This window comes from Chlorocebus sabaeus, chromosome 11 (assembly GCF_047675955.1).
Source record: "Chlorocebus sabaeus isolate Y175 chromosome 11, mChlSab1.0.hap1, whole genome shotgun sequence".
Classification (NCBI taxonomy): Eukaryota; Metazoa; Chordata; class Mammalia; order Primates; family Cercopithecidae; genus Chlorocebus; species Chlorocebus sabaeus.
The window spans coordinates 42,802,956-42,829,102 of NC_132914.1; the positions used below are offsets into that span (position 1 = coordinate 42,802,956).

The 26,147-nt window shown below is 40.0% G+C and overlaps 1 protein-coding gene across 4 annotated transcripts in view; it reads left to right on the forward strand.

Moving 5' to 3' along the window:
- ANO6 (anoctamin 6) overlaps positions 1-26,147 on the forward strand; it is a 213,592-nt gene that overhangs the window by 33,973 nt on the left and 153,472 nt on the right. Inside the window, exon 2 of one of the 4 annotated variants that reach the window (XM_008002952.3) lies at positions 21,629-21,691. The exons of 2 other annotated variants lie outside the window; for them this stretch is intronic. In XM_008002952.3, coding sequence (XP_008001143.1) covers positions 21,629-21,691 — 63 coding nt within the window. Of the gene's footprint in view, positions 1-21,628; positions 21,692-23,153; positions 23,250-26,147 lie in introns of those variants that run through there. One more of the 4 variants, XM_073020643.1, reaches the window with a different exon arrangement.

Here is a 26,147-nt window from a genome sequence, read left to right on the forward strand (position 1 = left end):
TGGGAATGAAGAGATGAAATGTCAGGCAGGTTTTTGAGGCTAATACTAATGTCTGCATTGCTGAAACAAACTTGGATCAGAAGTTTTATTCCATGCTCTGTAAATAGTAATTCTTTCCCAATTTCATCTAAGGAAAATGTTTAAGATAAAGACAGAAGAAAATATGTCAGAATTATTCTTAACTTTATTATTTATTTATCAAGATGGGGTCTAGCTCTGTCACCCAGACTGGAGTACAGTGGCACAATTATAGCTCATTGCAGCCTCGAACTCCTGGGCACAAGCATTCCTCTTGCCTCAGCCTCCTGAGTAGCTAGGAGTATAGGTGTATGCCACCATGCCCAGCTAATGAAATTATTTATTTATTTATTTATTTATTATTATTATTTTTGTCGAGGGGTTGTCTTGCTATGTTGCCTAGGCTGGTCTCAAATTTCTGACCTCAAGTGATCCTCCCACTTCTGCCTGTGAAAGCACTGGGATTGCAGGCATGAGCCACTGTGCCTGCCCAGCCTTAACTTTTAAAAAGAGGGAGGAGATACGGCCTTTATGGGCATGCTCTGGTTCCTTTTAAAAAAAAAAAAAAGAGTCTCACTGTGTTGTCCAGACTGGTGTCAAACTCCTGGGATCAAGCACTCCTTGGTCTCCTGAGTAGCTGGAACTACAGGCATGTGTCACCACACCTGGCCCTGGTACTTTTTGAGTTCACATGATAACAAAATAGACTGGGCATGATGGCTCATGCCTATAATCTCAGCACTTTGAGAGGCTGAGGTGGGAGGATCTCTTGAACCCTGAAGGTCAAGGCCACAGTGAGCCCTGATGGCACTTTAACCTGGGCAACAGAGTGAGACCTTGTCTCAAAGAAAAGGAAAAAACCCACAAAAAAAACCAAAAGAGTAAAAGTGGAAGCGGGAAATGAGGAAACCAAGATGAGCTCTTTGAAAGAACAGAGCTGAGATCCTAGAGACTTGGATTCTAGTTTTAACCCGATCACTAAGTAGTGTCCTTGGATACACACTTCACCGGTCTGGGTCTTAGTTTCCTTAGAAGCAAACAATGGGACTAGCAGATCTTCAAAGTCTCTTCCAAATTCTTAATTCTCTGTTGCTACGTGGCAAACTATACTAGAGCTTAGCAAATTAAGGCAACAACCATTTTATTATATCTCATAGTTTTTGCACAGAGATTCAGCCAGGGCACAGCTGAGTGGTGTTTAGCTGGCAGATGGTCTGATTCAAGATGGCATCAGGCATGTTTCTCTGACCTTGGTAAGAATTTGGAAGGCTGGGTTCAGATGGGGCTGTGCATCGGCGTGCCTGCTTGTGATCCCTCCATCATGGCAGCTTCTGTAGGAGGACTTACTACAGACCCAGAGACTAATATTCCAGTGGACAAGACAGAAGATGCATGGTCTTTAAAGACTTAGCGTTCCAAGTCACAAGTACCTTTCTCATCATGCACTCTTGGATGAGGCAGTCAAAAGGCTGCCTAGATTCAGGGGGAGGGGCCATAGCCTCCATCATCTAATAAGAGGAATTTTAAAGGCTATGTTTTTAAGTTGATATAGTCCCATTCACTGTGTGTGGTAGAGTTTGTTAGCCTTCTTGAACCCTTGACAAGTTGAAAAGACAGCCTTCTGCCCTCTGAGAGAATATTGATGATCAAAAATAACACCCCTATACTCTATTCCTTCTTACCTGTTCATTCTCCAATGTAGTATTTGCAAACAGACATTTTACTTCAACTAACACCTCGTGACTCTTAGGCTTTGTTATTGTTATTTAATATAAAGAATACTGTGATCTTGAAAAGTAGACTTTGAGAACATCTTCCATGAATTTAACATAGAATGAAGGGCACAGGATGTTTTTCAGCCTTTTCATTTCCAATAAATAGTTATGTGACACAAAGAAGCTCGTGACAGTGCCAGTTTCACCTGGCAGAACACTCCATCACACACACACAAAAATTTAGCAGTTGGAAAATAGCAATTTATGATTAAACAACCAAACTGCCTGATTTGATGCTTTTGTGTTTCCATAAAGTGAGATACTTTGAAGCATCTCTCCTGGAGACCTGTATTTATCCTCACTATGACAGCTGGTGTTGTAAAGGGTTGAAAGAAATTATTAAAGCAAATATTACAGGAAAGTGGCCAGAAAACTCCGAACGCAGACATATCTGCATCCCCAAAGAAGCATAATCATTTTTTTAAAAGTCTAGGTGTTTTTGTTGTGTTTTGTTGTGTTTTTGTTGTTTTCAACTACTGTTTTTATCAGCTACTGTTGTAAGAAATGATGTATCTCCGTTGTTTCTTAGGGCACATGCTGAAATTTGGCTGACAATCAGTGTTCTCATTAAATACTCATTTCACCCCTGTAAAGGAGTTTTGTTACCCGGGGTCTGTAAAGCATTGTAGTGTTGGAGCAGAGCACCCTTCTACTGAGCCAAAACAGTTCTCACATTTTTCTAAGGCTCAAAGTTAACAGTATGAAGGTATTAGGGAGAACAGCATTTATTTTAATTTTTGTATTGCATTTCTTTACATTTTGTATACAATGGTTTTGGTCATCAACATACTTTAAGTCAAAATGTAAATGTATTGGCTCCAAGGGACAAATTATGGTAAGGATATAATCTTGTATTAATGTCTTTCTCTAAGTCAGCTTTAAAGATTTGTGGAAACCTTCACACAACAGGGAATTGTCATGGTTCCCAACTTACCTGGATGTGGATATCTTTCTTTTGAGACTTCCTTGGGAAGAAAAATCATCACTGAATTTTTCTTGCTTACTCTATGTAGATACTGGTATAACATTGTTTTATTAAAAGCTTATCGTGTCTACATTTTAAACCGTCCACCCTTGTTCTCCTGAGAAATTTGTTAATAGTGAGATGTATATCACAATCATTGCAGGGAGCAGGGAACATTCTGTAATTCAGGCTATTTAATATCATGTTTGTTTAATTGCATAAGCATTACATTGTCACTGGAAGAAAATGAGAATATATGGAGAAAATGACAGCACCTAATAATGTCTGAAGTCTGTGGGAGTCCAGAGCTTGTTTTTCTCATCTCCCTCCAAGCCCCCTGCCGCTGATCCAGTTGCAGAGAACAGAAAATAGAATTCAGAATTCTTAAATGTATAAAGTTATTCCTTGTTTTAAATAGTTTATGAGAGGCACGTTGATGCCATTAATAACAATGAAATGTGAATTCAGGGTTTATGGAAGAAGTACAGGATTTGAAATTTTTAAATATTTCTAAATCTGCACATGACTGTAAATTAAAAGATACATGCAAACATTAAGAACCTGGGTTCAAATGAACAACCTCTTACAGCAAGGATTTAAGGCCTCAAAACATGAAAATGTGTAATTGAGATGTTCCACTGACGTTACATGAATGTGCAGTTTACTTTGAGTCGGTTATTATTTTGGTTGTAGGCGATCACTAGTATTATAGTTCACTATCTATAAAATGAGGAGTTTAGGCTTAGATTACATCCAAGATTCTTCCCAGCTTGCTGATGTCATGATTGTGTATTAATAATTGCTATAACAAGGCTAGAAAGTGTTTGGTTTATGCTTTAGGTTTACAAAAGCTCCTCAGAACTCTCCATGTTATAAATCACCATTGAATTCACCATTCATCAAGAAAGTTCACCGCTGAGTGTGGTGGCTCACACCCGTAATCCCAGCACTTTGGGAGGGCAAAGTGGGCGGATCACGAGGTCAAGAGATTGAGACCATCCTGGCCAACAGGGTGAAACCCCGTCTCTATTAAAAATGCAAAAATTAGCTGGGTGTGGTGGCATGTGTCTGTAGTCCCAGCTACTTGGGAGGCTGAGGCAGAAGAATCACTTGAACCCGAGAGGCGGAGGTTGCAGTGAGCCAAGATTGTGCCACTGCACTCCAACCTAGCGACAGAGCGAGACTCCGTCTCAAAAAAAAAAAAAAAAAAAGGTTCGCCATTCATACGAATGAGGAGGTTGGTGGATGCTGGATTGCAGAGAGAAGGCAGTAAGGAGAGAGTATGAATTGAGTTGGAGGGCCAGGGGAAGCTTACTCCAGGATTCTGAAGCCCAACTTTGTAACCCAGTTGTCCATACCTCCTGAAGGTGGGCCAAGGAATAGGGGGAGAGGAGGATGGGGATGTTGTGGGTCATTGTTGCGTGGGGAGGCAGTGTCTGCCAGATCCATAACTTTGGCCCAGTGAAGGTAATTTTTCAAAACAAACAAAGTCCTATTTTCTGTCTCCCAGAAGATAGGACTGCAGAGCACCAGACAGTTTGTTGAAGGCTTCATAGATACTAACAATTACTTGTACTTACAGGACCAACTCTTTGTCACATTCTAAGTTTGTTTGGAAAATCAGTTAAGTGCGATTTAGTTTTGGTAATTTGGTTGGATTTTTTAAAATTCAGCTAATCAAATGTTTATCACACTTTGGAGTGAACATAAAATGGTGACAGTAAACTTTTTCATTGGATGGATACTTGTTATTAAATGGATTCTGAAAATTTCCCAAATTACAAATATATAAGATTATACCTAGTGTGTTAAAAATGAAGTAGAAATATGCATTATGGCTAAGTTCCATAAACAGATTCAACATATTTGAATGAATAAAAGAGCAGTTTCCTGGCTCTATTGTTTAATTGTATACTTTCATTTTACTGTCAAGACACGAACAAAATCACATTTTTAAATAACCCACATCAAGCTTTGATTCAAAATTTTACCTCATATTTTATGATTGAGAATAAGCTAGTTTTTAACTTAAACTTTCCATATATCTCTTACATTATAAATGCTAAAAAATTCATAATTTTTGCATGTCTAGATTATCAAACTGAACACAACTTTATTTCTGTTTACTAGAATGTTCTTAATTTTATAGCATCTTGTTATCATTTCTTCATTTATACTCTCCCCTTTTTTCCCTTTTATTATTTTGACATTTGTTAAGTGTTTAACATGTTTGAGGCCCTTAATCTTCGTCACCTTTGAATATTTAGAATAATAGATTAGCCATCATTAGAGCATTCTCCCTCTGCCTTGGAATTTTTTTCCTCAGTAAAAGCAAGAATGTCATCCTGGCCAACATGGTGAAACCCCATCTCTACTAAAAATACAACAAAAAATTAGCTGACCACGGTGGCGCAGACCTGTAGTCCCAGCTACTCGGGAGGCTGAGGCAGGAGAATTGCTTGAACCCGGGAGGCAGAGGTTGCAGTGAGCTGAGATTGTGCCACTACACTCCAGCCTAGCGACAGAGTGAGACTACGTCTCAAAAAAATAAAAAACAAGAATGTTGCTGAAGGAGATTGTAGTGGACATTACTCCTTGGATATTATTCCTAAAGGAAGCATCATGGAATCATAGGATTCTTAATTTATCAAGAATCATCCCAAAGCCATTTTTAAACAAAACTTTTTGCCCACTGAGAACCCTGGGAGTTACAACTAGTGGACTATGACAGAGTTAATGCAATAACCCTGGAATACATATTTTAGTGGCAGTGGTTGTTAAGAGGGGAAACTGTGAATCCATCATTTCCGTCTGGCCCCAGGTTTCTCCCTGTGACTTTCTTTCTTTCTTTTTTTTTTTTTTTTTTTTTTTTTTTGAGACTGAATCTTGCCCATTCGCACAGGCCAGAGTGCAGTGGTGGGATCTCTGTTCACGCAACCTCTGCTTCCTCGGTTCAAGCAATTCTGCCTCAGCCTCCCTCCCGAGTAGCTGGGATTACAGGCGTGTACCACCACCCCCACCCAATTTTTGTGTTTTTAGTAGAGACAGGGTTTTGCCATGGTGGCCAGGCTGGTCTCGAACTCCTGACCTCAGGTGATCCGCCCGCCTTGGCCTCCCAGGGTGCTGGGTTTACAGGCATGTGATCCACCACACCCAGCCTCTCCCTATGATCTTGAAGTAACTGCATCTCTCCTTATGATCAGGATGCCACAAAATTGAACATGCACATGTGTATACACCACACATGGGTACACACTGTTGACAAAGATGACAAAAGATGAAGAATTCACAGCATTTTTTTTTTTTTCCTGGCCTCGTCAAACACTGCCACAGTAATCATTTCAGATTCTGGTGCTTTCCTGGTATTCTAAACAACATCTACATATGGCAGTGCAGGTAATTTATTTTCATATCCATCTGTTTGTCATTGTGTCGGTACCTTGGAAAGGTTAGTGTTTTCCATTTATTTGATTGTTACTACTGTTAATCATTACAAAATCTTATTATTGCTGCTCATATATAAATCAGGACAAGCAAGTTTGATTTCTAGCTTTCTAATGTGGTAAAAAAAAATTCATAGAGGAAACTTCTTATGCAAATTTAAGTAATTGACAGAATATATATGGACACAAACTCTTGCTATTATAATCATATTATGACCTCAGCCACCCTTTGTATAGCCCAAGTAATGACTGACTGATATTTATTATAAAGCATATTAAATTCCTTGATTAACTGAACCTTTCATTCCTCTTTTTTATTTCATGTAGCAGTGAAAATAGATTGTTCTATTATCATCCTTGCCAGGAAATTTATAAAATGTATAAAATTATTCATAAATGTATTTTAAACTGAAGATATATTAATGTATTATTGGGTGTACTGAGCAGAAAACATTTCTTTTCACATTTGAATGGCAGGCACATGATTATACATTCACTTCCTACTGAATATTAATCATCAATTCCATATGGCTGGTGGATAAAGCTCTGAGAGGCAGCCAGGAGATACAAATTCTTGCCCTCATCATGGATTTCTTGTGTAATTTTGTTTAATGTTTAAAATCGACTGAGTGACCTTTGAATTTAAAAAAAAAAATCATTCTTTCCAAGAAGTCCAGGGGCAGTATGGGCTCAGGATTGGGTTATTATAACTTCTATTCCTCTCTTATCGTGTCTGCTTCCTCTGTTCAACTTGAAACACTGTTTTAATTCAAGCTCCAACCTTGGTTGGCTTCTGTTCTCGCATTGCTTGCATGTTTTCTGAGGGCAGTCTCATTCACACTTGCAGTTTCAGATCTGTTCCTAGAGCTTCAGAGCGCCATCCAGGCCATCTCCACCAGGCTGCACCCCTCTGCCCAGCCTGGTCTCCTTGCTCATTTTTAACCCCAGTGTGCCTGTCCTTGGGCCACCCCAGTCTGATGTGCCGCAGACTCTCCAGCACTCAGCAAGGCACTCAGCATAGAGTAGGCACTTGGGATGGTTTCGGTGATTTAGTTCACAGTTGAACTTGTTACTTCCTACCCCACACCACAAATTGCATCCCTTCTGTGGCCTCTCTGTGAATGGCATCCCCAGTTCATCCACTCTCCCTGACTTCCTCTCTTTCCTCTACCACTCTGCTTCCTCTTTTTACTCCATGTCCTTTAAATTCTGCCTTCCATGTTTCCTGAGGCAGTTCCCTGCCCTTCCCACCACACATCACTGCCTTGGTTCTAGGCTCTTGTGTCTCACCTGGACTGTGGCCATCTCTTAGTTTGTGTTTCAGCCTTCCAATCTCGTCTCCTCAAATCTGTCTTCCTTCATACTGTTGCCAGATTTATCTGTTCAAAGCATATATCTGAACGTGCCACCCTCCTAAACCTACAAGCCTTCAATGAAGGAAACTGCAGACTTTGCGAAGATTATAAAAAGGTTGAAATGAATGCCAGGAGTTTTATATGCTCTCTATAAATACTGTAGTAATGGGTTCGGGTTTTTTTCCAGGTTTATTTTTAGGTTTATCACAATGCTTATCAAATTCCCAAAGGGATTTTTCTGAGAAAATTGGAAAAAATAAATCACTTACAAGTTAAACACGTGAGAATAAAGAAAAAAACTGAAGTATTTGAAGAAAACTTGGTGTGGAATCTCTGTTCTGCTATTAAATACATATTAGTCATGTGGTGTTGGACACCCTTCCCCTAACTTTGTCCTCCTTAAAATGGATTACAATGAATAATTGTGAATTACTAGGAACTATTTTGAGGATGAAATGATATAATACATGTAGTGTATTCAGTATAGTGCCTGCTACTGGTAAATACTTAATTTTAGCAAAAAATATAAACCACAGTTACATACACATGCATACATATTAACATAACACATAAGGATGACAGAATAGCAATAATGGTTGTCTTTATATGATGAAGTTATGAGTTTGTTGTCTTCTTGCCTTTTCTCCATTTTTAACAGTAATCACTTTACTTTGCTAAGTAGAAAAGGGAGAAAAAAAATCCTTCAGTGATTTCTACCTCTGGGATATATCCAAGCTCCCTGTTCCTCATTTGGTGCCCTGTATCCTCATACTCCTCTTTACTTCTCTCTCCTCACCTCTTGCACCTGTTTTCTGTCTCCCTATTTAGTCACCATGAATCCGGAATTACTGCCTTCTCTGTACACTGTGATTCTGCTGCATGCCTTGCTGTCCCCCTGCCAATAATGTGCCCCCAAACGCACCAATTTTGTCTAGTTTATTGCCACTCCTCCCCTAAGATTTTGCTTAAAAATCACTCTTCAGGTTTGAGCATTAGGACACTCATATTAAAATTAACTGATTTTGTGTTTGTTTCCCCCAAAGGAATGTTTTCCTCCAGAATAGAGACTTTATACTAGGAGCTGAAAATAAGAGATGATTAAGTTATAGTCCATGCCCTCAGGTTGCTGACAGTCTGATAGAGAAAGGGATATGACTGCATTAAAGTAATAAATATTGTAGGATCTCTGATTCACATATCTTCAGAAACTGGTGGGACAGGAAGAGGGCAGTAATTTGCCTTTCTTGGGAGAGGGGTGGATTGGGGTGATGGGTTCATAAAGTTTCTATTTTCATTTAAGAGGTGATGCTTAAACTACTGAGTAGATGTTTCCTGGGCAGAGAACATGGGGACAAGTGTTCCAGGCAGAAACTTTACGTGGAACAAAGGCAGGATGTTTGAGGACAGTCCTACATTCAGAATGGTGAAGCATTAAGTTTGAGGTGGTGTCCCTGTGGTGCTTGGCACATAGTACAAGCTCAAGGATTTTGAACTAAACAGTATGCTTTTTCCTGGTTTCTGTGTATAGGGTTTAGGGGTTTGTGTATCCCTAGAAGTTGAATGTAATATTTTGCATTTAGGTGCTTTTGAAAATTTTTCAGGGGAGTGAGTCATTGGATTTCACTAGATTCTCTCAGAGGATTTCATGAGCTATAAAAGGTTAAGAACCACGATTTTAACAAATACACCCTGGAAAGGGATGAGGTGAGATGTAGAGGATAGAAACTAATGTGAAGACAAATATCTCCAGCTGCAATTGGCAGGGATGTCCCTGGGCATTCACAGGGCAGGTACTCGCCTGCTGGAGCCATGGAGGGCCTGGTTGCAATGGGTACTTATGATAATGGCTCTGCACTCGCTTTTCCAGCTCCTTTCAGCAAACAGGCTTATTCCTGCCTCTTTATTTGCTCCAGCTAAGCCATTATAGTATTCCTTCTCTGATAGTCAAAGCAGCTCTCCAGGGCAGGAAACATGATGGGGTTGAAAGACTGGAGAGAGAATGGAAACACCATATGTTCTATTCTGAAAGTAAAGTAAGAGGTGAATATGTGAGAACAGGAAAGCATGTACAGCAACCAAAGCAATTCAGTGGCAATGGCATTAAATAGACTGCATTAAAAGGCTGCAACAGCACTAGCCTCCCACAGGCACTGTAGGTCAGCTCATTCATTCCTCCGTGGCGAGTAAAGAAAGAGATGTGTGAATTTTCCAACTCCTCAAATCCTGCCCAGGCAGATTCAGTGTCCTTCTTTGCCCTCTGTTAAGCTGTAATAACCTTGTATATACTTTTATTCTAGAACGTATTGCACTGTGGCAGAATTGTTGATATTCTTTTCTTCCATAAGGAAAAAATGGCTGATTTTTGAATGCCGAGCACTTGGCGCAGGGCTCAGTACATGTTTACTAGAAGAAAGAGCTTGAGTTTTGTAGCCCAAAGGTAGTGAAGTCAGTTTGTGCATTTCATCCTGCACAAAGGTAACCTTAAACAGCTGAAGATTTCCATTATCCTTGCTTTGTCAGCTCCTTTCCTCCTTTGCCCAGTGAGGCACTCAAGTAAGAGCTAATCAAGGAAGTAAGCAGGCAGATCTTTTGCAAAGATACGGGCTGCTCTTTTGAAGGGAGGGATTTGGTGCAGTGTTGAATCTGATGCAATCTCAGACTCGATCAGCTTACTGAACAATGTTCGCAATTGCAAGGCAAAGCAAAGGACAAAGGTTATGGGAGCAAATTGGAGGGCACTGTGGGTCACACTTGGATTTGTTTCAGGGGCATTGCACACCCTCATCAGTCAGAGTCAAGTAACCTTCCGAAGCATAATAATTTGTTTTATTTTTCAAAGCTCTCTGGGATGCATGGATTAGGTGCTAGTCTTGTGCTATGCCAAGTCCTGCTCAGAGGGATTCAGAGGCCATCCAGCTAACAACGTAGGGAGAGCTTGCAGAGAAGACTGAGAGGAGCCACCGATATGTTTAAAGGAATGAAAGATTTTATCATTTGTGTTTAGTTTTTAGTGGTTTTTTTTTGTTGTTGTTTTGTTTTGTTTTGTTTTGTTTTTCTGTTAGAGAGAAGGTTTCTTGCTGTGTCACCCAGGCTGGAGTGCAGTGGTGCCATCTTGGCTGACTGCAGCCTCAAACTCTTGGGCTCAAGCAGTCCTCTTGCTTCAGCTTCTTGCATAACTAGGACTGCAGGCATGTGCTACTGCAGCCGGCTGTTTTTGTTTGTTTGTTTGTTTTTTGTAGAGATGTGGGTGTCTTGCTGTGTTGCCCAGGCTGGTCTTGAAATCCTGGCCTTCAGTGATCCCCCAGCCTTGGCCTCCCAAAATGTTATGATTACAGGCGTGAGCCACCATGCCAGGTGTGAATGAAAGGTTTGAAGAAGAAACCTAACGGTGATAATCAGGCTTCCAGGTATGCGAAGGACACAGAGAATATTTTCCTATTATCGAGGAACAAAGAATAGGAAAATTGGTTTGCATCTGATGAGGGCTTCAGAGGACTGAAACTCGAAAAGGATTCAGAACATCTTCCGATTCTCCTATGATGTTAACTTTATTAGTTCTAGGTAGAGAGCCATTTTTATTTTTATTTATTAATTTATTTTTTAATTATACTTTAAGTACTAGGGTACATGTGCACAACGTGCAGGTTTGTTACATATGTATACATGTGCCATGTTGGTGTGCTGCACCCATTAACTCATCATTTACATTAGGTATATCTCCTAATGCTATCCCTCCCCACTCCCCACTCCCCACAATAGGCCCCGGTGTGTGATGTTCCCCTTCCTGTGTCCAAGTGATCTCATTGTTTAATTCCCACCTATGAGTGAGAATATGCAGTGTTTGGTTTTCTGTTCTTGTGATAGTTTGCTCAGAATGATGATTTCCAGCTGCATCCATGTCCCTACAAAGGACATGAACTCATCCTTTATTATGGCTGCATAGTATTCCATGGTGTATATGTGCCACATTTTCTTAATCCAGTCTGTCACTGATGGACATTTGGGTTGATTCCAAGTCTTTGCTATTGTGAATAGTGCTGCAATAAACATACGTGTGCATGTGTCCTTATAGCAGCACGGTTTATAATCCTTTGGGTATATCCCCAGTAATGGGATGGCTGGGTCAAATGGTGTTTCCAGTTCTAGATTCTTGAGGAATCGCCACACTGTCTTCCATAATGGTTGAACTAGTTTACAATCCCACCAACAGTGTAAAAGTGTTCCTATTTCTCCACATCCTCTCCAGCACCTGTTATTTCCTGACTTTTTAATGATCGCCATTCTAACTGATGTGAGATGATGTCTCATTGTGGTTTTGATTTGCATTTCTCTGATGGCGAGTGATGAGCATTTTTTCATGTGTCTGTTGGCTGTATGAATGTCTTCTTTTAAGAAGTGTCTGTTCATATCCTTTGCCCACTTTTTGATGGGCTTGTTTTTTTCTTGTAAATTTGTTTGAGTTCTTTGTAGGTTCTGGATATTAGCCCTTTGTCAGATGAGTAGATTGCAAAAATTTTCTCCCATTCTGTAGGTTGCCTGTTCACTCTGATGGTAGTTTCTTTTGCTCTCCAGAAGCTCTTTAGTTTAATTAGATCCCATTTGTTAATTTTGGCTTTTGTTGTTGTTGCTTTTGGTGTTTTAGATATGAAGTCCTTGCCCATGCCTATGTCCTGAATGGTATTACTTGGGTTTTCTTCTAGGGTTTTTATGGTATTAGGTCTAACATTTAAGTCTCTAATCCATCTTGAATTAATTTTCGTATAAGGAGTAAGGAAAGGATCCAGTTTCAGCTTTCTACTTATGGCTAGCCAATTTTCACAGCACCATTTATTAAATAGGAAATCCTTTCCCCATTTCTTGTTTTTGTCAGGTTTGTCAAAGATCAGATGGCTATAGATGTGTGGTATTATTTCTGAGGGCTCTGTTTTGTTCCATTGGTCTATATCTCTGTTTTGGTACCAGTACCATGCTGTTTTGGTTACTGTAGCCTTGTAGTATAGTTTGAAGTCAGGTAGCGTGATGCCTCTAGCTTTGTTCTTTTGGCTTAGGATTGTCTTGGCAATGCACGCTCTTTTTTGGTTCCATATGAACTTTAGAGCAGTTTTTTCCAATAAGCTGATAAGCACCTTCAGCAAAGTCTCAGGATACAAAATCAGTGTGCAAAAATCACAAGCATTCTTATACACCAGTAACAGACAAACAGAGAGCCAAATAATGAATGAACTCCCATTCACAATAGCTTCAAAGAGAATAAAATACCTAGAGGGCCATTTTTAGCATTTCACTTGCTATCCTGGATTGGACACTTGATCTAAAGAGGGGAAAGGAAGGAAATTAATGATATGGGTTGGACAACTGCTGTTAGCACGCTCAGGGTTTCCTCCAACTCTGATTTGCAAACATCATCTTGTTTAACCAAGAGGGAAGCGTTTTTATCCCCTTTTATTTGTGGGACAACTGAGGCCAGGAACACTCACAGTGGTATGCATGGTAAGTGGCAGTCCTGGCTCTGTTACTTCAGTCCTGAGTTTGTGTAACTCCAAAGGACTTGCTTCTAATTTGTTTGTAACTGTGTCAAGTTTAGTGTTTATTGAGGCCATTTGGATGTCTGTCTCTGAGGTGTTGCAGACTGGCTCATCACAGGTTCTGAAAGTCTTTCACCTCTGAGCACAACTGTGTATTTGATCCAGCTGGTCACTTGTATGTCTAAAACAACCATCAGTTGCTGCTTCTCAGCCTGGGCAAAGCATACTTACGGTACGTCACATCTGAAAGGCATACTTTCTGGCAGAGCAAAAGCTAAATAATACATTTCAATTTTAAAAGGTACAATTTTCACTTAAATGGCATGTTTTATGGACTATACAGTGAAGGCAAGCACAAATGATATGCACTATACAAGTATAATGCATCAAGGATCACAGCAAGGTTTAACCTGCTGATAAGGAAACTTTTCTATCCCTGGCTTCTGCTGCTTGATGTCTTTTTCTGCTTATACATATTATATGTGAGCCATTGTAGAAATTTTGGGAAATACAAAAAACTGCAAATAAACCAAAAATCACCCCAACACTACCTCTCAAAGATAAACCACCATGAATATTTTAGTATGCTGCTTTCCCACCTTTGAAAAAAATGCAAATGTAGTTTTATATGGTTTAGACATATGGTATCCTGCCTTTTCACTTAACTTGCCTCATAAGCACTCTCTGTTTATCTCCTTTATTGGAGTAAAGTATACATAACATAAAATTAACCATTTTAACCATTTTTAAGTGTACAGTTCAGTGGCATTAAGTATATTCAGTGTTGTGCAATCACCACCACTATCCATTTCCAGAGCTTTTCATCATCAGCACTGCCTATGTTTAAGAAGGCTTCACAAACCACATTTAATGGCTGAATAACATTCTGTCACATAAAATTTACTTAAACGCGTTTTCCAGAAGACGTTCAACAGATATTTAGTTTGTGCTTACTATAAGCTACACTTTGTGGCGAAAGTAGTGAACAAACTGTGGTGTTTGTCCTTCAGGACCTGCTGGAGGAAATGGTCAATTAGTAGGCAAGTTGAGTCCCATAGAGGGGCAAGCACATGGTCTGTGGGATCATGTAGGAAGGGAACTTAACTTGAGGTATAATTTGCATAATTTTTACTTGATTGTTGCAGGTCTAGCATGCATCAGATTTTTTGGCTGTTATAAATAATATTGAGAGAGATTTGTAGGTATGAATATTTTTCTATATTTCACATTATTTTGTGAAGTTCTTGAGAAGTGAAATTACTGGGGAACGCATTCTAACAGGGGCCAGTACGAGATGTTCTCTTTTTATTTTTATTTTGAGAGACAGGGTGTTGCTCTGTCACCCAGGCTGGAGTGCAGTGGTGTGATCACTGCAACTTTGAATTCCTGGGCTCAAGTGGTTCTCTCCCCCTCAGCCTCCTGAATAGCTGGGACTACAACCATCATGCCTGGCCTGGCCTGGCCTGGCCTTTTTTTTTTTTTTTTTTTTTTTGGAGAGATGGGATCTCATTTTGTTGTCTGGGTTAGTCTTAAACTCCTGGCCTCAAGCATTCTTCTCACCTTGGCCTTCCAAAATGCTGGGATTACAGTTGTGAGCCATCCTACCTGGCCTAAAATGTCCTTTTAGAACACTGGTCATTGTTACATACTGTGCTATTCCCAAGGTTAGGAGCTGCACCAAGGATTTCCATTGCCTGTTTCACCTTAAACCTCTCCTAACTTTTTATAGATGTGTGTACAACTTGCCTCTGGCAGGATTACATGAAGAATGGGGGCTGAGAAGTAAGTGTATCCAACTGGGAAGGAGGGTCAGAGGCAAAGGGATTGTGACTGAGGCTGAGGTTATGTGGCAGGTAACATGCACACCATCCAGGTGTTCGTACTCATTTCAGAGGCCTTGATTTGACAAATGCTTTAGGGCTGTGTTCACTGTGTGTGCTGACGGCTTGGCTTCCTTCTGTGAAATTTCATTCTTGTGAACTTGAAGTCACTGTGAAATAAAAGTAGCCTATTTTTTCCCCACTTAAAAGTATCTGTTCATCATCTAAACAAACTCCCAGTCTATTATCAGAGCTAAAGGAGACCTTTGGATATCATATCATCTTCCCTGTTCAAACTACAGCTAAAGATTCTAAGACTTAAAAAAGTTAAGGAACATTAGGAAGGAAACCTAGGAAACCAGTTTGGTAGGTGTAAAGCAGGGTTACAGCTCATGTCTTTTGATTTAGCTGCTGGTCGCCCCATTACCTGCTGCATGTTGTCTTCAGGCTTTATTCTCTCCTTAAAGGAATTTTTTCTTCTTCCCACGTCTTGATTCCTGATTTTGTGCTCTACTCTTTCCTTTTAAGATGTTATTCAAATGTTGAATACGTGTATGTCTTCGCTAATGCCTGTCAACTGGAAATTATGCTGGCGAGTTTGCATTCCTTATCCTTCTCTGTCCTTGGCCTCTTAATTGGTTTGACAGCTGACTGTTCTCTTCATCTTGTCCTCTTTGATTCTTGGAAAGTTTCTGTTGACTCTGGTAAAAGTAATAAGTTATGTCTTATTTAGTCCCTTTGTATAATTTTTTTGGGGTTGACTTTTATTAATTTTAAGAAGTAATACACCCACCAATGATATAGTAATGGCAACCTATCATGGACCAAAGAGTAAAGTTTTAAAATAGATGTTTAATATTGAGCGTAAGACTCGCACAGACGTCTAATACATTAATTTTACCAATGGTTAGTTGGTGAAACTTGATTGTGGATACATACATATTTATGTAAATATAAAAAAAATTATTTTGTGGTACAGTAAATCTTCTAAGATCAAATTTACAAAAAAAAGTTAGCATTGTTTTGTATTAGACAAAGTGCTATTATCTTCAGTTGAACTTCATAGCTATATCATGACACTAAATATAAGACCTTGGGTCCCTGATAATAAGAATTAGAGAAAGGAATGTACAAAGCCAGCACACCAAATTTGGTCTGAAGCTGTGAGCTCCAATATCAAGTGGTAATTGTGCAGTTGGAAAAATCCTGTAGCTTATATTCTCAACAATTTCTGATAATCAGAGTTTCAGAAACAATTCAGAGTTGTCAGGCTCTTTCATTTATGAGTGAAAGGAGCAATTCCTCACTGACTGTAAGTCTTTTATGTTGGCAATTCCATTCTTAAATTAAGGCATTGGCATTTTCATTATGAAAATGGTTTTCTTGGATTTATAGCTGAGTCCATTAATTTTGTGTTTCAAAACTGATTGGCATTAGTCTGTATAGTGACTTTTATATAAAAGCAACATAAAGTTGACTTTGTAGTCTCAATTTTAAAGATCATTTCAGACATCTGTTCCTTCCGTGTTGGATCTACTGTATTGAAATACGAAGTTATGGAGAACTAAGGAATAAATATAGCACATTCCATTTCCAAAAAGACAGCCTTACCATTCTGTGTAAGGGACTTGAGACCCTGAGGTGACCTACATCCCCTGGCTCCACACCTCACATTTGTTCTTGCTTGTTTACTTCTATATCTTACAGTGTGGAACAATAATAAATAATGATAATAACAATAAATAATGATAGTAAATAATAATGATAGCAATTATGTCTTGAGTGCTTACTGTCAGACCTCGTGTTATGTACCTTACCATCCTTATTCCATTTAATATGCACAGCAGCCCTATGAACAGAGGTAGTATGATGCCCATTTTATAGATTAGGAAGCTGAGACTTTACCCAGCTGATCATCCAGTTAACCTTCCCGATTCTTGTCATTTCTCTACCACCTCCAGTCCATTCTGCACAACACTGCTGGCCCCATCATGTGCTTTTCTCCTTCAGAAACATCTTCGTAGACTCTACACTGTGTAGGGATAAAGCCCAAACCTCAGTGTACCTACAGGTTGGTTCCAACATTTTAAATCTTATGTCCTGCAACTTCCTTACAAAAATCCTGCAGTATAGACCTACCCTAACATGAGCATGCTGTGTGTTCACCTGTTTCCCTGCCCTAGCTGGCAGATGCCTGTTACTTGCCAGGCACTGTTAGGATTTTAGGGACACAGTTCTTGCCTTTAGAACAATATACTCGGGTAAGGCAGACCTGAACATAAATCACTTCTCCTTAACTTTTATTTCTAATCCCAGATTGACTTAGACCTTACACCGTTGGTGAAACTTTCCCCGGCCATTCAGAGGAAGTGATTCCACCTTCCTCTGAATGTCTGTAGCCTGAACTGACTGTACCACATATTTATCTTTGGGTCGTGATCTTTTCAGGTGTCTGCATCTTAACCCACTTACAAATCTTTGCAAGTTAAAGACTATAGGTTTGTAGGTAAAGCCTTTATAGCCTAAAGATTCTGTAGGCAAAGTCTGTGGTTCTGTGTCACTGATCTCTAAACTCCAGTTTTTAAAAACATTAATAAATTTGTAAAAATCTATAAGGTTTCATAAAGAAATTTTAGCCTTGGATTACCATATTTTTAAAACTATATTGCATTGTGGTCTGGGACCATATGTATTAAAGCATAAAAGATTAAGTTGGCCCATAAATATGGCATATCATTTGTTTTTCCATACTTGTTTTAAACACTGGTGCCAAGTCTTTTTTTAAAAAATTGAATTAATATTACTGTGACACTTTCCCTTTCATTAGTTATCAGCCTTTTGACTATAAGCCAAGCTTTTAAAAGTCACTAATAAAATATGTGAGGCTTAGCCTGGTAGTATAGTGAGACCTCATCTCTACAAAAATGTTAAAAAATTAGCTGAGCATCTTAGCATGCACCTGTAGTTTGAGCTACTTGAAAGGCTAAGGCAGGAGGATTGCTTGAGCCCAGGAAGTGAAGGTTGCCGTGAGTCAAGATTGTGCTGCTGCACTCCAGCCTGGGTGACAGAGCAAGATCCTGTCTCAAAAAACAAATGTGTGTGTGTGTGTATCTGAGGCTCTAGTTCTTCGAGTTATGGAGTTTGTTAAAAATGACGAGGTGGGAAACCCATTCAAGTCCCAGCTTGAACCACTTAACAGGGTAAACACGGTTTAGTCAGAAGCTCCATCAACTCCTGTGTCTTCAAAGGCAGATTAGACCGTCAGCATCATGGTAGACTTAGTGGGCTTTTCACCTGTTGAAGACTCTTATGGTTGACTGTATCCATGTTGTGCTAGTTGAATTGAATCATCCATCTGTTTATCTGTTATATTAGTTTGCTGGGGCTGCCATGACATAATACTTTAGACTGGGTTATTAAACAACAGACATTATTTTCTCACAGTTCTGGAGGCTAGGAAGCTCAACGTCAAGGTGTCAGTACATTTGGTTTCTCCTGAGGCTTGCCAACGACCACCTTTTCTGCGTCTTCACATGGTCTTTCCCCTGCATGCATGCACTCCGGTATCTTCCTGTGTCCAAATTTATTCCTCTTTTAAGGACACCAGCCTAATTGGATTAGGGCACATGCTTAGTCTCATTTTCAACTTAATCACCTCTTTAAAGACCCTGTCTTTTCCAAATCCACATTTTGAGATACTGTGTGTTAGGGCTTTGACATCTGATTTTTGGGGAGTTACGATTCCATAACATCTATTTAAAATAGCACTTACTAGCCAGGCATGGTGGCTCACACCTGTAATCCCAGCACTTTGGGAGGCCAAGGCAGGCGGATCACTTGAGGTCAGGAGTTTGAGACCAGCCTGGCCAGTGTGGTGAAACTCCATCTCTACTAAAAATGTAAAAAGTAGCTAGGTGTGGTAGCGGGCACCTGTAATCCCAGCTACTTGGGGAGGGTGAGGCAGGAGAATCGCTTGAACCAGGGAAGCAGAGGTTGCAGTGAGCCAAGATCATGCCACTGTGCTCCAGTCTGGGCAACAGAGCAAGACTCCCGTCTCAAAAAAATAAAATAACACTTGTTTTAAATTATGTATGAAGAGGCTAGCATAAAGAAGAAACCAGAAATAGCCCTCCGGTTACTTAGTGCCTATTTTTAAAAGGGGAAGGGTACAGGTATATGAAAAGTCAAAACTATATTGAAGGGTATAAAAGAAAAATAACACTCTCTCCCAACCCTCTCCTATTTTAGGCAACTTCTTTAAAAACATTTACACAAATGTTTACTATACAAAAGCCAGGTGCATTTTTTAATGTATTAATGTGTCATAGTACAGATATCTCTATATCTGCACACAGATTGAACTTTTAAATAACTACGTAGTATTCCATTGTTTATGTACTATAATTTACCTGATCATCTATTAACGGGCATGTAGATTGTTTCCAGTTCCCCCACCACTCCATTACAAACAGCAGTGCTGGATTCCTTTTAAAAACCCTGGTCTGGGCACAGTGGCTCATGCCTGTAATCCCAGCACTTTGGGAGGCCAAGGCAGGCAGATCACTTGAGGTTAGGAGTCCAAGACCAGCCTGGCCAACATGGTGAAACCCTGTCTCTACAAAAATACAAAAATTAGCCAGGTGTGGTGGTACATGCCTGTAATGCCAGCTACCCGAGAGGCTGAGGCAGGAGAATTGCTTGGACCTGAGAGGTGGAGGCTGCACTGAGCCGAGATTGTACCACTGCACTCCAGTCTGGGTGACAGAGTGAGACCCTGTCTCAAACATTAAATAAATAAAATATGTACATATATACTTAACCAAGATGAAAAGAATAATGAAGAGCTATCTAAGAAGAATAACCAAGCCCGTGGTCTTGGTGAAAACCGTCTTTGTTTTTCACCTTCCTGTTTATTGGTCTTTACTAGAGTTGTGTGAAAGACATTTCATTCTTTCCTGTCCTCCAGTACCTGACCACATGCCAATACCTCTTCTTCCTGCATAATAGGAGGGGAAGGGCTTTCCTTGGCAGCATTAGGTCATAGTCCTCCCTAGGAAGAAAGGTCTGTCTGAATCATTAACGGGTATGGACTATTTTTAGTTAAGGAAAACAGTTTTTCTTGTAAGAATTGCTATTTCCGTGCTCAGGGCAGCACATGCATCCTTTCTGGCTGCTTCCACCCATTGGCGAGGGGCCAGCTCTCTAATGGAATGTGAGCAGTCTGACTGCTAATCAAGATTTATGGTAGAGACTAGGACGCCTAGCCGCTCATTGGATTTGCAGGCCCTCCAAGCTAACAGCGGCAGCCCTGAGATTAAGTGCAATGCAGAGGCTCTGGTGCTGTTCCCAGACCCTCCCTTCTTCTCTGAGGCCAACTTCATAGCCACAGGTATCATCTGGCATTATTTTATAAGCTGTGCCATAGTGCAGATGTTCTTTTCTGAAGAATTACTTTCACTTCTGACTCATTTCAGGAAATGAGACAGTCTATCAGAGGTATTCTTCATTTCCAGACCCCCGGAGAGTTCATTTTCACCTGGGATTTCCAACCGCATGCGGGCAGTGCTTTATTTACCCAGATGTGAGAAATAACAGTAATGAATAGTCTTCTTCTAAAGCAACCCTTACTTCCCTGCAGAATCCAGTGTGAAGGCCTAAAGGTAGCTTATGCCCTTATTAGTGTAAATATTTCTGAGGCTTTGGTTTTGTGATGCTTGTGGACATGCTGTGTGTATGGGCTTTGGTGCAGGAAAAACATAATTTAGCAACAGATTTAAAAGGTAGTCTGGAGTGTTTCTAATTACTGTTTGTTTAGTTCACCATTGCCTAATAAGTGGATTTAAGTAACCTCGTGGGTAGGGAATGTAATGTTCATATTACAGTCAACCATGCAAATCAAATTCTAAGTATTGTGGAAAACACACCATGGAGCCATTTTATAGAAGTATTCCATTGAATCTTAAATTTAGAACTGAGAGCATTTTGGATTGGGCATTTCCCACCTGTCATGCAGAAACGTGAATGATGCACACATCCACGTGTGGTACAGTCCCGTTTAAGATCCTTCGGTGGCCTTTGGCTTTTAGTTTTCTTTTTAATTTGATGTAGTTTTTTTTTTTTAATTTTCCCATCCTTCATTGACCATAATAGGGAACTGAAGTATTAGGAGGGCCTAGAACAATGGTTGTCAACCTTGGTTGTAGCTTGGCATCAGTCTGGGAACTTTAAAATTACGGATGCCTGAGGCCACCTCCAAAGATCTGGTTTAATTATCTGGAATGCAGCCTCCAGTGGGATTTCTAAAAGCTCCCAGAAGATGTTATTGTGCCCCAGGGGTTGTGAACCACAGACCTAAGATGTCAGGGCCTTGAGAGCTCATCTCATCCAGTGGTTCTCAGCCCTGGGTGCAGATTAGCATCATCTGGAGAGCTCGTGAAAGAAACACTGATGCCCCACCACCTGAAACGACCTTTCAGAGGAAGGGGCCATTCTTTTTAGGAGGTGCTCAGGTGATTTTCATGCACAGCAAGAGTTAAGGTTAACTGACATCCTGGCCAACCCTTATTATAGATAAGGAAAATGAGAGCAAAAAAGGTCAAATGGCTCACACAAGGTCAGGTCCTTGTTGTTACAGAGGCAGGTCTGATGCCGCCTCCTGCTCTGTCTGCAGCCTAACACCAACCCTTATATTGGCCTATTGTATTTATTGATGCCTCCTCATCCTTCAGGTGATGTTCCTGCCTCCAGGAGGCCTTTTCTGACTCCTCACACTCACCTCCCATCCAGCCTGGGTAAGATCCCCTTCCTTCGTATTTGAACAGCATCCTTCCTTCCTTTTCCCCTCCGACTGTCAGTTCTGGGAGAACAGGCCTGTGTCTTTCTTGTTATTTCTGTTAACGGTAGTGGGGTTTCAGATATTATTTGTTGAAGTTCTGTAACTTTTTATTCCTCAGTCCACATGGATTGCTGAAAATAATCCATTCCTGTATGCATGCTTCAGAAAACAACTTCAGAAAGCAAAAGTTATTTCTTTTTTTTTTGGTTGAGGCAGTCTCACTCCATCACCCATGCTGGAGTGCAGTGGTGCAATCTCAGCTCACTGCAACCTCCGCCTCCCAAGTAGCTGGAATTACAGGTGCATGCTACCATAACCTGCTAATTTTTATATTTTTAGTAGAGATGGGGTTTCACTATGTTGGCCAGGCTGGTCTCAAACTATTGACCTCAAGTGATCCACCTGCCTCAGCCTCCCAAAGTGTGGGGTTTACAGGTGTGAGCCACCATGCCCGGCTGCAAAAGTTATTTCTTACCTGTCTGTGGCTCACTGTACTGTGGGCCAGGACCTTATAAGGAAGAAGGACTTCTTACCCTGCCTTCCAGGAGAAAGAGTTTTAGCAAAAAAAGTTTGGCAAGGATATTTTGATGACAAAATAATGAAAACAAGATTTCAGTGATCTTACATGTTACTCAGGGTATGTACAACATCCAGGGGCCTTCAAATAATATACAAGTGTGTATAGCATAACAAAAGGGAGTATGTGGCATTACCTGACAACAAAAAGTTTCTGAAGTAAATGATGCTATTTTATAAAAATACATTTTAAGGACTGAATTATTATTTGGTGCGAAAGTAAATGATGCTATTTTGTAAATATACATTTTAAGGTTGGATTATTTGGTGCAAAAGTAAAAGTAATTGTCATTACTTTTAATAGCAAAAAGTGCAATTTTGCACCAATCTGTAATATTTTAAAGCAGCCACATTCTGTTAGTATAGCTGAATTAAATCCTTTGGCTTCTTTGGATTAATATGTTTTGTCTTTTCAAATGATTTTTTAAAACTCTATCTTCTGTCATTGCAGTTTACTTAGGATCATCCTTGGTGAGTGTTCTGTTTTTACTGGAAAAATATTTTCTGATTTATACTGTTTACATTTACCCTTATAGCTGTTCCAGAGACTTTTCTCTAAAAGCAAGCTCACAGCTAGTATCTGCTTAGCCTACAAGTGGCCAGGAATTCACTGTTGAAATGCTGGAAAGTAATAATTTTCTTGGGTGGAAAATACAGTTAAAATTTTTTGGAACTAAAACTGCAACTGGACCACATTGTAGAGTAGACCCCAAGATGTTAAGATGGTGCAAACAGGACAGAATAATAATTGAAATGTGAAGAACCTCTTTGGAATCTTAAGTCGTCGTACTTTCATGCATTCTTTTTAAGAGCCTTCATATTGGAGAGCAAGTGGTAATGTGGCAGTGTGGAAGTCAAGTCACCATATGTCATGGAAAAGCTTCCTAAAACAAATATTCCTGAAACTTTCAAGAGAAAGCAAATCAATTTAGTTGGAGGTAAATATAAAACATTTTTATATTAAATAACTTTTTTTGTTTAAAGATGCAAATTTTTTGTGACAGTAACACATGAAGATTTGAAGAACCACCTTTTTGGGATTTTTTCTTTTCTTTTTTTTTTTTGCTGCTATGTAGGTGAAAAGTTTAACAAAAACTATTAATGAGTAACCAACTTCTATTACACTAACTTCAGAGACTCAGCAGTGCATTCTGGAAGAGAAGGGGCAGGAGAGAAAAAAGCGCTTTTTAAATATGTAAGACTCCATTTTCAGTGTTTTCATCTATGTCCTGTCACAGACTTTTATAACTACCCTGCAAATTAGGATTTTTTCTCACCAGATTTTTACATTTACCCGTTCATTAGAGAGAGGAGCCAAAATTTAAATCCAAGTGTGTCTGATGTCCTTGTGTTTTTCCACTGAATATGGCCTCTCATGTCATAAAAGTAGAGAATTCTCCAGAAGAAACATTATTAACTATGAATGTTTACCATGCTGGTGGAAGAGGACTGGCTTTAGCTTCCCTTAGAGTTCTTAATAAACACCAATAAGTCGATGAGAAAAAGTGTTGGCAATGGTATGGAAAAAAGGGAATCATTGTAAACCGTTGGGAATATAAATTGCACAGCCATTATGGAAAACAGTATGACAATTCTAAAAACAAAAAATCAAAAATAGAACTACCACATAATCCTGCAGTCCCACTTCTGAGTATATACCCAAAGGGAATGATCTTAGTATCTTGAAGAGACATTCACACTTTTGTGTTCATTGCAGCATTATTCACAATAGCCAAGATATGGAAACAGCCTAAGTATCCATTGATGGATGAATGGATAAAGAAATTTTGGTGCATATATACAGCAGAATGTTATTCAGCCATAAAAAAGAAGGAAATCCTGCCATTTGTGACAACATGGATGAACCTGGGGGACGTTATGCTAAGTGAAATAAGCCAGACACAGAAAGAAAAATACTGTTTGACCTCACTAACATGTGAAATCTAAAAAGGTCATAAAAGCAGAGAGTAGAACAGTGATTGGCCGGGCGCCGTGTCTCACGCCTGTAATCCCAGCACTTTGGGAGGCTGAGGCGGGCGGATCACTAGGTCTGGAGATCGAGACCATCCTGGCTAACATGGTGAAACCCCATCTCTACTAAAAATACAAAAAAATTACCTGGGTGTGGTGGCAGGCACCTATAGTCCCAGCTATTTGGGAGGCTGAAGCAGGAGAATGGTGTGAACCCGGAAGGCAGAGCTTGCAGTGAGCCAAGATCGCACCACTGCACTCCAGCCTGAGCGACAGAGCAAGACTCCGTCTCAAAAAAAAAAAAAGAACAGTGATTGCCGGGGGGTTGTGGGAAATGGGAGATGTTAGTCAAAGGGTAGAAAGTTTAAGTTAAAGATGACTAAGTTCTGGGGATCTAATGTACAGTATGAATGGTGATGCGGTGTGTTAATTTGATTGTGGTAATTGTTACACAGTGTATATCAAATCACATTGTACACCTTGAATATATTCAATCTTTGTCAATTAAATATTTTAAAATGGAAGAAAAGATGGCCAATTTTGATCAGAAGTCATAGTGTCAGATAGAATTTTGTGATCTGACTCCCAGAGACTACACATTTGATTTGGGGAAGGCAGCCAAGCAAAATAGTTGACAATTTGCTCTTTTCCTTGATTCCTAGGTTTGAGAATCTTGGCTTTCCTACCTACTAGCTGTGTGATTTTGGGCAAGTCACTTAACCTCTTCGTGCCTTAGTTTCCTCATCGGTAGAATGGGAGTTATAATAACTTTATTGCTGTTGATTTTCCTCTTACATGCTGTGAGCCAGAAAAATGTAGGAATTTATAGAATGGTTCTATTCTGCCCTAACAAATTGGGTTCTTTGCTGTGAGCATTGGTCTGCTTCCTATTTATGCCTCCCCATTAGAGCCATTTCTATTTCACAGGCACAGGGATCTCTTCTGTTGCTTCCTGGGAGAATCCTGAAGGAGGCTTGCCATGGGGTGAGGCTTCCTTGGAAACAGAGGCATAGTGTTCTAAATGAACTGAGGGTGACTAAGTGGTCTGAATACATTTATGGGTAAGGAATGTTATCACAGAGCATTGTTCATTCATCATGAGTCACAGAGCCTCCCAGAATTTCTCTTGGAGCTCATGCTTATCTCAGCAGCACGGGGCACAGCTGACCATCCCTGCTTCCTGAAATTCTTTTTTTATTTGGTTTCGTGATGCTACTTTATCTTGATTCTGCTCACTGCTCACTTGTTCTTTCCCAGTCTCTCCTGCTGGATCCTTCTCTTCTTGCCCCTAAACTTTGGAGCACCCAGGGCTTAGTGCTCTGACCTTCTTTCTGGTCTCCACTCCATAGGTGATCTCATTCATTTGCAAGGTCCTGAATGACATCTGTATGTGGATGACTTCCACATACTTATGTATACTCCCTACCTCTCCCTTGCTTTACAGCTGTCTGCTTTACTTCTTCACTTAGTTGTTTAGTAGATGAGTTGAACTTAACATTTCCAAAACCAAATTCTTGATTTGTTTCATGAGCCTATAGTTCCTCCATTGTTCTAACCTCTGCAGTGATACCACCTAGTCACTGAGGCCCCAAAGCTGAAGTCAACCTTGATTCCTGTCTTTCTGTGACACCTCATATTCTCAAATTCAAGCACCCATAATCCCCTGCTCCCACACCTAAATCTGAGCCCAGGCCACTACTAAGTTTTGCAAGGCCTCCTGTAGTCACTTCCTGCCACCATTCATGCACCTCTTGGTCTGAGTTCACAGAACAGTCACAGTGATCCTTCTCTTTTACACCTTTATACTGTCTGTAGTGGCTTCTGTACAAACAGTATAAAATCCAAACTCTTGACCATGTACTGTA